This window comes from Theropithecus gelada, chromosome 1 (genome assembly GCF_003255815.1).
Source record: "Theropithecus gelada isolate Dixy chromosome 1, Tgel_1.0, whole genome shotgun sequence".
NCBI lineage: Eukaryota > Metazoa > Chordata > Mammalia > Primates > Cercopithecidae > Theropithecus > Theropithecus gelada.
This window is the reverse complement of record NC_037668.1, coordinates 127,925,795-127,941,522: the sequence shown is the minus strand read 5'-3', so window position 1 is coordinate 127,941,522 and position 15,728 is coordinate 127,925,795. Positions and strand designations below refer to the sequence as shown.

General features: G+C 38.7%; 1 protein-coding gene across 1 annotated transcript in view; it reads right to left on the bottom strand.

The window, feature by feature from the left end:
• Positions 1-2,406: 2,406 nt before the first annotated feature.
• Positions 2,407-15,728, bottom strand: part of PALMD (palmdelphin) — a 48,715-nt gene continuing 35,393 nt past the window's right edge. Inside the window, exons 5-9 of the mRNA XM_025359442.1 lie at positions 10,133-10,247; positions 9,960-9,993; positions 9,733-9,846; positions 7,048-8,148; positions 2,407-2,920 (exon numbers count right to left, since the gene is read on the bottom strand). Coding sequence (XP_025215227.1) covers positions 2,877-2,920; positions 7,048-8,148; positions 9,733-9,846; positions 9,960-9,993; positions 10,133-10,247 — 1,408 coding nt within the window. The 3' untranslated portion in view covers positions 2,407-2,876. The remainder of the gene's footprint in view (positions 2,921-7,047; positions 8,149-9,732; positions 9,847-9,959; positions 9,994-10,132; positions 10,248-15,728) is intronic.

The window sequence follows — 15,728 nt, the reverse complement described above, 5'->3', positions numbered from 1 at the left end:
TCCTCAGATGACTGTGTTAGACATGTGACATGTACCTCATTTTATAGATAAGGATACAGGCTCAGGTAAGTTGTTTGTTGCCCAGGGTTATACAGCGAGTGTGGCAGACACTGTTGGTGCCTGTGTCATTTCCCCATGGTCCATTTTTGCAGCACCATAGCTGCAGTGGACAGTTCCGAGTAAGTTCAGACTTACCATCCTTCGAGAGGCATGTTCTGTGCTTCCTTCCACTCTGGGCACTACAGGAAACTGTGTGACTCTCATGAAAGTGCGGTCCAGAAGTTGGGGGGAATTTATGCTCCCTCATTCAATGAGGGACCTGAGCTGGTGGATAAATGCCCTAGTTTTTTCCTTCAGACAGACAATGTTAACTGCTTTCTGTACACTCTCTTTGACATTATGGTAAAATTCAGTCTCCGGTGCCTAAAGCATTGACTTTTATTACATACTATTATATTTTACCATTCTTTTCTGTGATTTTCTTCCTGCTCCTGGGATCACTTCTCGAACTACTGTACCCAAGTCCTAATTTCAGGCTGTACTTCTTGTTGGAACCAAGAGTGGCTCTACACAGCAGATGCTCTGAATGGGACTCTGGAACTGGACTGTCCTCTCACTGGTCAGATGGCAATGAAGACTGTGTGATAAGTTAATGGTAACAACCTTTGGCTGTCTGTATTATTATAGTTACTAAAAAGGTGAGACTGGGTCATCTTGTAATGCCAGAAAGTAAGGAAAAAACAAAGCAAAATCACTTATAGGGATACGTCAAAGGGGCACAGGTGCCAACTGAATGAGCTGTCGATAGTCAAACCTGGACCAATTTGAGCAGCAATTGTGTTGGGTTATAACCCACAGTTTGTTCTCAGGTACAAAATACCTGCTAAGTAGGTCTCGATTGCTGGGAAAGGCTGTAGTTACATAGCAGAAGGTGAACAGAAGGCAGTATCTTGTCTCTGTACTATTATAGTTACTAGACTCTCCCTTATACTGGATTGAGATGAGGTACAGGTGAAAAGGGGAGAGGTAGGTTATAAAGTAGCTCTGCACTTGACTAGTACGGGGCAAAAGTATTGTCATGTACTGACAGGTGCTGTGACGTTGGCTGCTTTTTGATAATTGCCTTAGAAACTGAAGAAAAAGAATTAGGCTCAGACCAGCCAACTATTTCGGGGCATTCCAGAAAGCCAGGCAGGCATCATGGCAATGTTTAAAGAGACCTATGTCTGTTGTAGACAGAAGGCAAACTGTGAAAATAATCCTAAGGGTTATTCCTTCAATCCTAAGGCTGGCAAGGCAACAAAGGAACGTGCAGGTTTGAGAGGTCACATATGCTAAACTCAGAGCTGTGAAAGGGAAGGAGTCTGTGGATCTGGAATAGGGGTATTTGTTGAAAGTACTTTACTTCAAAAATTTGAACCTCCAGGTTTCCCAGAACATTTCAGGCCACGAGAAGTAGCTCTCTCCCACTAGAGAAGAGCTGCCCCTTGCAAAACCACTCAGCTGGAGGGGAGGCTCTGTAGGTTAATGCTTGTCCTCCTCAGCATCATCTGCTTCTCTGACGTCTCATTACCTTCAGACCAATGATTAAGATGAAGTCTGATCATGCATAGTCCTGGCGGGGAAATTCGGTTTCTGTCCTGGGAGGAAACAGACTTTCATGGGAAGAAGAACTGGGTAATATATACTGGTATGATTCAGGGGAAGGTGTGTAGGAGTGGATCTTGAGGGGGTTGGAAGGAGGGACATATAATAAGGCAGGGTAGGAAAGAATTTATTGTTATGGGAGTACTCCGCTTCAAATTAGGATTGAATATCTTGGCAAGAATACTTAGGAGTAATATGCCGTAAACATTCTTACTAATTTTAATATTAAGATTCTAACTCAAGCTTGTCCAATCTGCTGCCCGTGGGCCGCACGTGGCCCAGGATGGCTTTGAATGCATCCCAACACATATTCATAAACTTTATTAAAACAGTGTAAGAGTTATTGTGCATTTTTTTTTTTTTTTTAGATCATCAGCTATTGTTAGTATTAGTGTATTTTATGTGTGGCCCAGACAATTCTTCTTCCAATGTGGCTCAGGGAAGCCAAAAGATTGGCCACCCCTGTCTAACTTGTTCACAAGAATCAGTGAAATATTAGACCAGATTTGTGCTCTCTGAAGGTATGGGACATCCTCTATCCAACACCCTGAGGTCATAATTGGTCATTGCACCACAGGGTTCACATTGAACTGAGTGAAGGAAAGGATGATAATTTAAGAAGAATAAATGTGCTAGTTATCATCTGTGTACTGGCCAGACAATCCAAACCCAGTCCCCACATCCGAGGATCATTACGGGATGCACCTTTTGGATATGGGCAAGGGTTTGAAGTCTCTACCAAACTAACTGAAGTGATACTTAGCAGGAGGATGTACTTTTATTAAGGCATTATTAATTCACGATGACGCGTTTTTTTGTCAGAGTTGAATATTTCTGTGATGAAGTGCAATGTTTTCCTATTGTCTTTCAATCTTTGTATCATCAAAATCACAATGCCAGTTAATATACTACACTCAGAATATTTTAAATAACTTTATTCTTAAATTTAACAAGCTCTTATTAGAAATGCTTTGGTATCAATAGAATAAAAAATGCTGGTTTTCCCCCAGTGAATCATGTCAAGTAACTGGAAAAGTTACACGTTTGTTTTCCCCAGCTTTTTGGGATTTTTTTCACAAATAATGACTACTATTTATTCACATGGCTTAATATGGTACATTGTAATGATAATATTTTGGACTTCAGAAAAAATAAAATATCCAGAAGAGAAATTTGCAAATGCTTCTTAGTTTCTTCTCCAAATGATGTTTATATAGGTGGTACAACTCTTAGATCACCTTTTTTCCTAGCTTTGCCATTCTCATCCTTAAAGCTGCAAATTAAAGAAAAAAAAAAAAAAGAGAGTTACAAAAATTCCTCAATTTTTTACCCTAAATGGCCATTCATAGAATGCAGGAAAGTTTAGAACATACCTCAGATGGTTTTATCCAACAATGTGAGCATTGATTTAGTAGCACAAAAAGATAGTAGAAATAATAAGCTATGGTTAACTTAGGGCAGAAGCAGGTTCAGAACTAGAAGGAACCTATTTCTATAAAGATTAGAAAAATTAGTAGAGTAAACACAGTACAAGTGGAACAAATACAAGATTAGTGCACAGTTTCCCTATTAGCCATACATACAGATTCCTATAGGTTGATGACTGTATTTTATGTACATTTCTGAGCTATGTACTGCCAAAATAAAATGGTGTTTACACTTGAACTCTATTTCATGATTGTGTTTGCTTTCAGCTCATTCAACTTGCTTTCCCAAAGGAGCTCTGGCCTTTGAATATATATAATAACAAGAACAAATTTCTTTATGAATGAAACAATGTGAACCAGTTATTAAAAGTTGGAGTGATTATAAAATGTCTTTGTCAAGATATAAGCATGCTTTAAAATGGCAGATATATCTTTTTGGATAATATTCTTCTGCTAATAATATATTGAATGTAGAAAGCATTTAAAAAAATGTAGATATAGAATGTATAACACTTTTCTGCTATTCTGCATGAGTAAGTATTCTGATACTCTATTCTTATTATTTAGGATTTCAGTGTATAGCTGCCTTAGTCATGTTCCAAAAGTTGAGAGATGCTTTCAAGGCACAGATCTAAAGATTATGTTAATGATCTAATATTACATTCATGGGTAATATGGCCCCAGAACAGGCTATGTAACTGATTGGAAAATTTTGTCTAATGAAAAATAAAATGGAAGACATGTTTTCTCATTTCTATGCCATATATTGGTTACTTTTTGACTATGGAAATGACCCCATGCCTAAGAAAACTTTTTGCACAAATATGAGAAGGGATGGGATCTAATTCTTAACAAGACCATCATTATTTTGTCACTCCACTTATATGAAATATTTTCATTTCAATGAAGCTAAAGAGCATTATTTCCCTTGAAACTTTAAGAGGGATGATCATGTCTAGTGGCAGGGCCAAGAGTATTCCCTAGAATTTAGGATGAGCTGAGAGAATGTGCTCTGTAGCAAGCAGGTCTCGATTGCTGGGAGAGGCTGTAGTTACATAGCAGAAGGTGAACAGAAGGCAGAAAGCAAGGCTTTATGAAGTTTCTGCTGTTGGATTTTATGGACCTCTGCCTTGCCCCTACCAACAAAAGAGAGTAGGAGTGAGGGGCTTTTTAAGAGTCTCTGTTAAGTCACGGGCAAATTGCTTTTTCTTACAGTCACTCCAATTCCATAAATTGGGCACATCCTGTGTGCTGTGGACATTCAGAGAAGTTTGCTAGAGTCTGCTTTCCTTTCTCTCCTTTTTTCAAGCCTATGTCAAGTAGATAGTGTGAGTTCCAGTAAATGCATGGGGCCAGAGCATGTTGGCAATAGAAGACCTGGTTTAGCAGCTAAAAACCCTGGGCCATCAGCTCTCTGTTTTACTTCTATTTTCTGCTCCTCTCTGATCCCCGCTTCTTCTTCCCATAGCATTTTAGATGCATGGGTTCAGCTGGCTGAACTTGGTAGAAGTCTCCTTACTCTCAGTGTCCCTTGGACTCTAATGGCTGTTGCAGGTTGGCAATCAGCAGCAGTAGCATGTGAACTCCCAGAGCTGAGGTCCCCACCACTTCATCCTGGAATGCCACTGACATCTCTAAGAGGACAGAATAGAGCTGGAAGTACAAGAATAGGTTGGTGAGGACTACCAAAGAAAGCCAGCTACTACCCGCTGACTGGTAGGGGTAGCAGTGAGCTCCCACGCAGAGCTGGCTGGGGCCATGCAATGGTGGAAATGTCTGGCATTGAGCTTTATCCTACGAACATGTTATATTTACATTAAGCAGATGGACATAATGTTGCCTGAATTTTTCTGTCATGTCTTACTCTGTTCAAAATTTTGACTAACAAAATCTTGTCTTTAGAATCTCCAGCTTCCACCTTTTCCCATTTCTTTCTTCTTCATGCAGTTTTCCAAACTAAAATTGCTCTTAGATAAGGCATTGATAACCGTATTTATACCAAGGGAAAAGAGACGAACAATTCTTAACTATTATGCCTACTGGAGCTACTTATATTAAATAGAGGATGTATACCATAAACAAAGGAATTGACCTAAATGGTGAGTTTTCAAGTATCATGAGCATTTTTTGGGGAGTAATGGGGAGAAGCTCAACCCACTTGGTGTTTGTGAAATTGGAGTACATAGGTGGTTATTTTTCTTTGTATATGGATGGCACCTGAGGGCATATGACACTGTGACTGACTTATTTTTAAAACCTACCTAAAAAATACACATCAGCTCTGTAGTCTGTACACCGAATTGGAAAACAGCAATGTAAAACAGTATCATGGTGGAAGGCGAGGAATTTGGAGCATTCCGTTTATAAGATACTTTGATTGATAATACAGAACTCTGTATTGTTACTTTGTCTGGAATAGGTTTTCCTGTTTTCATTATTTTAGTTCAGGGGCATGATTAGTGTTGTCTGGAAATGTTAGTCACTTCCTGTCATTTTCCATGGGGTAAATGTGTTGACAAGGTTAGAGGAGAAGAAATAAGGGTGTTCAGGAGGAGCTGGCTAATATCCAAGTTCAGAAAAGGGAGGTTTTATAGTGGATAATGTCACTGCTATTGACCATAAACAGCGTGTTCCTCTTTTTGAAGTCTTCCATGTTTTTTGTTTTTAAAATGAGTTTAAGATGGCAAAGTTTGATCAGTGAACAAAGCTCTTTCTTAAGATGGAAAGAAACTTAGTATCTTCAGCTGTTCCATTGTGGGACATATCAGTCAACTCTGATTGAGGAAGTTATATGCGTGTATACTTTCCAAAAGCTTAGAAATTCTTCAGGTAATGAGATTTATCATTGGGATACCTACTGTAACTACTTAAAAGAATGGAAGAAGGTTCATTTTACTCTATTATTAGCTACCTAATATTGGGCTGATGAGTTGTAGAGGAAGAAATATTATTGAATTGTGCAGGTACTACCGCACTTCCATAGAATTATCAAGTTCGACTTGTGAAATTAGCCGTACTTAATATTTATTGCTTTTTAATGAGAATCCTTCCATTAGAGACATTTAAAATTACTGTCCCTAGCAAACATACAGAAAGGTTATGTCAGGGTAATTTGATTTACATCTTTAGCCAAGGTAAGTACAGCTATTATAACTGATTTTGTCAGGTTCTTATTTATTCTTTATAAATGATAACTAGAATATAATATTTAAGTGATAACAAGGAATCTAAAATTGAGAAGCTATCACTTTTGTAGAAAAAAAGTGTTAAAGTTATTTTCCACTCAATGCTAAAATAGCTGGTTTGCTATAAAGCTATAAAAATTTTATGAAGAATGAGAAATGCTAATATATAGAAAATGGAAAAGATAAATATGCCAAGTTGGGGAAGACTATGCAAAGTTAAAGGTTATAGAAAACATAAAATAAACTAACATTCTATTTTAAAATGTAGAAAAATTAGGAAAATAAAATTAATGAAACTATAGACATATGGAGAAACAAGATACAGCAAGGTAATAAAATACTCTGAAAATAACATTTGTTTCCTGTACTTTCTTGCAAAATTAAGGCAATTTGTTAACTTATATAAGAAGTTTAAACCACAGTGAGGCACAAATAAAGTAGTGAAAAGATTCTATTGGGAAAAGATATGTTATTGATGATCCAACATATTAGTGACCCAAATACACTGACAAGCAGCACCATACCATGATAGAAGATGAAATTCAAGTTATTAAAGTTCATCAATACAATATCAAATAAGGCAATGATTTATTTTTACTTTCTTTATCTTTTGAAGTGATTTAATCACTTTACTATAGTGATAATAATCCCTATCAGCATTAATAAAAAAATCTCAGTGTGTATTAGTTTATGAGGTGGTCAGAGAAGCTGAAAGCAAGACTGTGTTAGCACAAGAGAAGCTGGTCACATGACTGAACAGCAGTGGCATGCCTTGTCATTTTTATTACCTGTTAAGGATGGATCCTCGGTCCCATCTCCAGTTGTCTGAACATCAAATGGGGAATGGTGGACAGGGCTGCCTAAGCTTTCTTCTTGCTCCTTCAGAGATATGGAATTTTTGTGGGGAGATTTATGATTTGTGTTTTCATGAGGACTAGCTTCTGATCTTTTTCTAGGAAGTGGTGTTGGTTTGGCTGGCTGGTACACCTGACTATGGGGAGCTATGGGGTGGTAGGATGGTTTCTCAGCTTCTCCTTCATCCTCCTCCTCCTCCTCATCATCAATCACAACCAGCTCAGCATGGATGATCCCATCATATCCTGTCAGAAGCTTCTTGTCTTCTTCACTGTCTTCTGCCTGCTGATATCCCATGAAAATCATTGTCACCGGTTCTGTATCATTTATGTCAGGAGGCAGGGAATGAACGATATTATATCTCACATCTTCCTCGTCCTCCTGACAAGTGGGTGAAGAATTCTGGTGTTCAGATTTCCCAAATATTGTCTCTCTGGGGTTCAGCCTTGGCTTTGGGGAGGGTGCATCTTTGTCCCACATGACATTCGATTCTTCCCAAGGAGTCATCAGCCTCTTTTGTGGGGTGTGAAGCGTCTCTTCTGCTTGTTGAATCACTGATCGGGGATGAGGCACTGGCCGAATGGGACTGATGTGATTGAAGTTGTTTTCCCTTTCCTCTGAAAGACCATTGTCCATATTGTGTGTGGATTCATTTACATCCATATCCAGTCCATTAGTTTTAATCTTTATCCTTTCTTGAAAGTTTGGTCCAGGGGTCACCGTTTCTCTCTGTGGGGTTGTAGGCCTGTAAAAGGGATTGGCATATACAGGCTCATGATACTCTGTTGGGGATTTAGAGTTTCTCTCTGAAGCTTGTCTTAGAAGTTCCTCGACTTCAACTGGTGCCAGGCCATCGGTGCCATTGTATGCTGCACTGTGATTAGAACTTACCGCATATACTGACTTTTGCCCATCGTCATAAACTTTTATTCCTGTACCTTTAAAGTCTTCTGATGGCAGAGGTATTGAAGACAGAACTGTACTTTCTCCAGTCTTCAAGTCTTTTTCAACTTTAATTTCCATGGCATATAAAGCTGTTAAGAAACGAATTTGATCTTTGATTTAGTTAACTTTCCTTTTATAAACTAACCTGCTTTCACAATGTTTATTTTCATATGAAGTATACCCTTCATGTTCTTTTATGTGAGATGTTGTCTGTTTGTTAAGTTTCCGATTTTACTCATTAATGATATAATGACCAACTGGAATAACATGGGTTTTTATGTAATGGTGTATGGAATTATTACTGAAAAACAGAAAGGGTTGAAGAAGAGAAGTTGATTAGAGGAGATAAGCTGATGGTTCCAAATAGGAAAGAATTTCATTGGGGAACTGAAAGATATCCTCTTTCCTATTAATACATTCAGCAAGATGGATGTACCTTCTTTTGCATTTCTCAATGGGCAGAATCAATCTCTTCTTTAGTCAAGAAGAATATGTTGCACTGTACATCACAGTGGGCAAAGTGCCCAGTACAGTATATTTTATTAAGTTACATCCTTGTTGTACAGGCCAGCAGCCCGGTGAAATTATAGAGGTGTGTTCTACAGTTTTCACAATGAAGAGGCTGTTTAAATGTAGAACTGGCATGGAAATGGGAGGGAGAAGGCTAGAATCACACACTTCTCTTTCTGCCTTATGTTTCTTTTCATTTTCACTCCCATTTTCAAGTAGAGGAAGGACTGAAAAATAGAGCAATATCATCTACACTGAGACAAATGGACTGGAGAGAACTGGGGAAGATGAGATTTGCTTCATGACCCAGGTAAAATCCCTATGGCTGGAATTTCAATAGGAAAGGTAAAGCGAACAGAATTCTGTGCAAAATTACAGCTTGCTTTTGTTGTGTCCTCCCACCTTTCTTTCTGAACCCTTTTTGTATTTCTTACCTCCTCTATAGCCTCATGGTTCTTGGCCGTCCTTGACTATCCAAGAAAACTGCAACACCTCTCATCTGCACTCTCCCTGTCCAACTTCTCTGCTTTACTCTCTGTATTGCACTCCCTACCATGATGTATTTAGTGAATACCTACTACGCACCTAACTGAACCTGGCCCGTAGTAGCTATTCTCTAAATATTTGTTGAATGAATAAATGACTGCTATCTGCAAATAAAGAGTAGTTTTTCCTTCCACTCTAAAATTCAAAGGTTTTCTCTCTGCTCTAATGCAAACCTTCATTTTTCCAGAAGCTTTGAAGCATCGATTTTATATAAGTCAATCTCCCATGGAGGAAAATAATGCCTAAACTTCCCGCAGGAATATTTTCATTTTCAAAAAAGATCTTCGTAACCCCTAAAGCATGTCTATTGGATGGAATATATCAGGAGAAATACTTTTTTGACCAGGGAAGCTTTGCTTTTAAGAGCTTCTTGTCTCCTTTGGGTCTCTATCTTCCTTATCCCTGTTTGGTTTGTTAGGGAATAAAATGTATGGAATAAATGCTATTAATATACCCCCATTATCCTCACCTATGCAGTGACTAACCTATCTCACAGAACTTTGTAAAATGAACCATTGCTTAACCTGGAAGAATAATCTGTCCTAGCAAGTTGTGACTATTTGACACTGTAAAATCTGAAATTAAGAACATGCCCTTCAACAAGGTTTTTCATATACCTTTCCTATTTTGTTCATCATCTTCTTTTTCTTCATTTATTTCCTTCCTTAACCTAGAAGGTATGTAGGACTTTGGAAGGTCAGGGATATTAGCGTAGATGTCCTCAATTGACTCTGTAAAATTAATGAATTCAAAATACATTTAGAATATATTTACAATAACGGGAACCATTTCAAATTACCAAAAAACCTTAGTTTAACATAAAGTAAGTTATTCAAAAACATACCTTCTGCTCTTTCTTCCCTTTCCACTTTCACAGACTGTAAGAAAAAAGAATTCTCCATGATTAATACAGTTTAAAACATAGAATCTAAATGTGGATATGCTTTGAAAAATTATATGGTATTTGTGGATTCATTTTGAGAGAGAATTACAGTTTTAAAATTGGTTAATGCTCACTCTTATAATGTCTTCTGTTGTCCGCTCAATTGACTTTAGTTTCTTTAAAATGGCCTCTTCCTTTGTTGAGATTTGCAGTTCAGCTTTTTCAAGATCTTGGATCTCTTTCTCAAGCCTGACAACAAGAAGGTGTACTTTTTTATTGCTTAACACAGTACAAATGCAGAGTTCTCAAATATATCTTCCCCATATATAAACTTTCCTTGGAATATGTGTGTAAGTAGCCAGACACCTTCTAAGAACATAATGTCACACTTAGCATCACACCAAGCATGATACTTTATAGAAGGTACCTAATGCCTGATTTTGAACAATTTTCAAGGTTTCTTTTTTGGACAAAGAAACATATTAGGTAAAGCATTTGACCTTTGCTCCATTTTCTTCATTGCAATTACTAATGTTACTTCCAAAAAAAAGAGATTTTTAAAATACAGAGACATAAGTTTAAAGTTGTACCAAAAGGAATGGTACATTTGTAGTTATTATGTAGTTCACCAGTTTTTCATATCCAAGTCATCATATACATTATTTGAAGAAAACATTATAATTATTAAACTGATTTAATAATCATAGCCATTTAATGCTTAAAATTCTTGCACATTCTAACATTGAAAATGACACACTGATTTAATTTCAATTTCCTAAGAGTTGGGCCATATTATAGTGAGTAGAGTGAAGAGATGCAGAAATGGACCAAATCTAGTACAGTAGCTTCAACTGCAGCTGTTTATAGAGATTACTTTTTCTTGGGGGAGGGGGAGCGGGAGGAAGGGCACACATCACAAGGAACTTACAGCGACAAAGAGACCGACATTTGAAACTGCACTGTTGCAAGCATTCTGAGCTGTTATCTTGGCCAGCATACAGCTTCGTGTCAGATTCAAATAAACTCCAGGGGGCAGCATCATGACCTCTACTCTATAAAAACATACACTGGCAATCACGCAGAAGGCTGGCCCTTGGCAGCCACGTAACACACATAGTTTCTCAGCCAAATACACTAAGGCTCTAAAGTCAGCTGCCTCGGAGGATGGCTGATTAGATTCAGCAGCTGGTCCAGGAGGTGACAGCTGTGGATATTCGTGTCAGCTAAGAGAACTGTCAGTTTTCTTGGCTTCCTTCTTGAAGATGGTCATGGGCCTGGCAGCTCAAAAATGCTGTGCTATTGACACACCAATAAAAGGCCAAGATGTGGTCAGCTTGACAGCTCTCTTGCTCATTGCTTCAGTCTCAAAGTTCTTACTTTGCTGCTGCCCCTGGCCATTGGTAGATTGGCGTTTATAACTGAGCAGGTTTTCTTGCACACCACAGACCTCTAAGTGAAATGGAGTAGCCCCTGGTTTCTTAGAAGTGTCTGAACTGTGACTGCCATTTTATTAAAATTCCTCCATATCCATGGCAGCACTTTTACCCTTCAGCAGAGCTGTGGGGATATTTGTTGGTCCAGTTTGGTAAACGGGAAAGCTCTGCACTAAAAGTGATAAATCTGGATTCAATTCTGTCTCTGCTACTCACTTCTTGTGAAAACCAGTTCCCTTAACCTCTCTGAAACTCAGTTTTGTAATGTGTGTAATGAGCATAATTACAGATTACGCTCATTACCCTATACAGATATTTGGTGACACTAAGAGATGACGTATATGAAAGCACACTGACTATGGTTGATATCAGATGTAAATTTGTTATGATATAATTTTTAAAAGTTTTCTGCAACATACTGTATGTCTTTCTTCTTTCATCCCCTGTCCCATTAGGTAGTTAGCTAATTTGCCTGTTAGAGACAGTCTACAAAGATAGAAAACAAGAAGGTTCAAATCATTGCTGCAAGCAGCGCTTGGACATCAGGACCCAGCTGTGGAATCAGGTGGACCTGGGTTTGAATCCTGGTTCATCTGCCAGCTTCCTATGTGACCGTAGACAAGTGGCCTTACCTCACTAAGACTCAGTGTTGGGCTGAGAGAAGCGGCTCACGCCTATAATCCAGCACTTTGGGAAGCTGAGGCAGGAAGATTGCTTGAGCCCAGGAGTTAGAGATGAGCCTGGGCAACATAGTGAGACCTCAGTCTCTACAAATATTAAAAAAAATCAGCTGGTCGTGCACCTGCGGTCCCAGCTACATGGGAGGCTGAGGTGAGAGGATTGTTTGAGCCCAAGTTGTCGAGCTCGTAGTGAGCTATGATCACACCACTGCACTCCAGCCTGGGCAACAGAGTGAGACCCAGTCTCAAAAAACAAGCAAACAAACAAACAAACAAAAAAACACAAAAACTCATTGTCTTTATTCATTCATTCTTTTAAAAATATTTACTTAACATCTACTTTGAACCAGGCACTCTTCTATGTGCTGGGAATCTTATGGTGACCAAAACAGAGTCCCTGAACTCAAGGAGTTTACATTCTAGTGGGAGACAATACGGGAGCTGGCAACCTTTTTCTCTAAAGGGCCAGATGTTAAATATTTTAGGTTTTGCAGTCCACATATGCTTTCTGTTGCTTATTCATCTTTCCCCCCCCTTTTTATTTTACAGCCTTTTAATAATGTAAAAACCATTTTTAGCTTGTGTCTGTACAAAATCAGGGTTAGATTTGGTCCTGGGCCATAGTTTGTCAACCCCTACATTAATAAATGTGTAATACAAATATGTATATATTTCAGATGTATATGTGTGTGTAATACACACACACATTTATTTATGAAGAAAAAATATTTTTGATGAGAAAAGCAGGATAGGGACTGTAAACAGCAGGATATATAATACAGAGAAAGCCTGGGGGGGGGCACTATTTCACTCAGTGTGGTGAGGGAAGTTCTCTCTGATAAAGTGTCATTTGAGCAGAGACATGAAGAGACGTGAGGGTTTCAAAGGGAGTGTGCTCCAGAGAGATGGAAGAGTAACTACAGAGCTTGAAGCAAGAGCTGAGAGAGTAGAAAGGTGAAATGAAGTCGGAGAGGAGGCAGATGGTCAGATAGACAGGGCCTTGTGCATGGAAAGGCTTTAGGGAAGCCATTGGAATTCTGAACAGAGAGGAAACATGCAATGACTTGAAATGTAAACAGTTACACTGTGTGGAGAATAGACTGGATGGGGCAAACATGGAGGTCAGTTGTCCTAAAAATCTAGATGAAGATGGCGTAATCCAGGTTGGTTGCCAGTAGAAGGGTGAGAAGTGGCTGGATTCTGGAAATATTTGAGAGAAAGAACTGCCAGAATTTGTTGGTGATTACATGCAGGGGATAAGAGAAAGGGAGATATCAAGGTGATTCCACTGTTTGTTACCTGAATAATTGGAAACATGCAAATACAATTGGCTGAACAGAAATCTGGGAGAGAGAAGAAAGGGGATTTGTGGGGGATGTGTTAAATTTGAGACAATCAAGTGTGATATGGAGAAGACAGTTGGATATACAAGACTGGAGCTCAGAGAAGTCTGGGTTTGAAGATATGCATTTGGGAGTTGGTATTTATTACCACAGGAGTGGATAAGTTTTCCTAGAAAGTGAGGGAGATAAGAATTCCAAGGCCTGAATCTGGGGCAATTCACCATTTAGAGATCTGGTCAATGTTAACAACTTCATAGGGTTTTCTTTTCTTTCTTTTTGGAGATGGAGTCTTGCTCTATCACCTAGGCTGGAGTGCCATGGTGCAATCTCGGCTTACTGAAACCTCTGCCTCCTGGGTTCAAGTGAGTCTCCTGACTTAGCCTCCTGAGTAGCTGGGACTACAATAGTGCGCCACCACGCCCGGCTAATTTTTGTATTTTTAGTAGAGATGGGCTTCACTATGTTGGCCAGGCTGGTCTCAAACTCCTGACCTCAAGTGATCCACCTGCCTTGGCCTCCAAAGTGCTGGGATTACAGGCATGAGCCCGGCGACTCCAGCTAGTTTCTTCCTGTCTCTGCCCCTTTCTTTTCCTGGGGCATAGAGACAAAGCTCTTGGTCTGCTCGGCCAATGACACCTTAGAGAATTTTGAAATGCACTGGTGTTTGTTGTTGTTTCTCTCTGAAGAAAAAACCGTGGGTAATATAATGCCATGTGATTCGTCCCAAGAATCTCTTTAGACTAATATGGTAAGAATATGAGGTTGAAAACCTGCAAACCTCATCGGCATATCTGTTAATGAATATTTTTGAAGGTTTTCAAGTCACTGGGTACATCATGACATGTTTGTGAAAACTAAACATAAACAAACACCTCCCTTCCATTCTTTATCACTTACTCACAGCCAACTCTGAGTTAAAAAGGATAACTAGGAAACATCTTGGTGCTAATTACTTAGAATTACAAACCTCTAACAGAAGATGACTACTGATGTAGAACATTTCCTAAAATTTCCACTTCAATGCAAAACTTGACTTCTTATTTTTGTGTGTTGATTTGATACTTCTAATATTTATGGACAATATAAATATCAGAAGAATGTTAGTGATTCACTGCTCTAGAAAAGCTTTCTAAAAGATCAGAGTGCTAATGGAAATGATGAGAGGCTTAGAAAGCATAACTGAGAGTAAGGAACTGGACGCTCCCAGAACCTCCCCAACCCCCTCCACTTGGTCAGAAGTCAGCAGTAGCCTAGCAATGGAGAAGAGGACGTTTGACAACCTCTACACCAGATAATGCACTGAGTTTTTGAGGACTTACTGTCCTTAAGGGGCATAAATCAAAAATTGCAACTAGAAGGCAGGGCAATTTTTGTGTTATCTAGCACAGTGGTACGTAACCAGAGGCGATTTTGCTCCCTGGGGATATCTGGCAAAGTCTAGAGACATTTTTGTTTCTCATAACTTGGCGGGGGCGAGGGGTGCTGCTGACATCTAGTGGGTAGAGGCCAGGGATGGTGCTAAGTGTCCTGTCATGCACAGAACAGTTGCCTCACAACAAAGAATTATTTAGTCCAAAGTGTCAATAGTGCTGGGGTTGAGGAATCCTGGATACCTAAAGAATGCCTGATATAGTGTAAGTTCTTGATAGGTACTTTATAAGGAATTTGTTTATATCCATTTCTTTTATATTTTAATTTTTTCCCTATTATTCCTTCCCATTCCAATATACACAAATGTTTGTGCATCTTTTTTTTTTTTCCCCATTTTCAATGACCACTCAAGTTAAGAGAATATTCAGCCCTAATTTAAAGCTTAAATAATGCAAGACTTAAATTAGGGACTCTTACCTAATCCCTTTCCAAAGGTAGTGTTGGGGGAGAGAAAAAATTTGGCAAGTATAAATGAAGTATTGGGAAAATATGTAGGATGGAATTTGAAATCAGATCTTTACTTACAGAGCCTGAACTCTTAACTCCTCTCCAATTAGCCACTGTAGAAAAAATATATATTCCTTAGGGTTATTTTGCTGTACTGGGAATTTTTCTGCTCAGTGGGTTAGTCCGTCTAATAAGGATTAAAGTCTGGGCTTTATCTTTTTTTATATATATATATGCACACACATATATATATTTACATATACATATATATTTATATATACATTATATATATATATAGCCTATTTGCTGGGTAAAAAGAGGGTTATTTTCAAGAGCTCCCTAGGTAAAAGCAAGTAGCTTTCATTTCATGAACTGTTGCAGTAATAACCTCCCTTA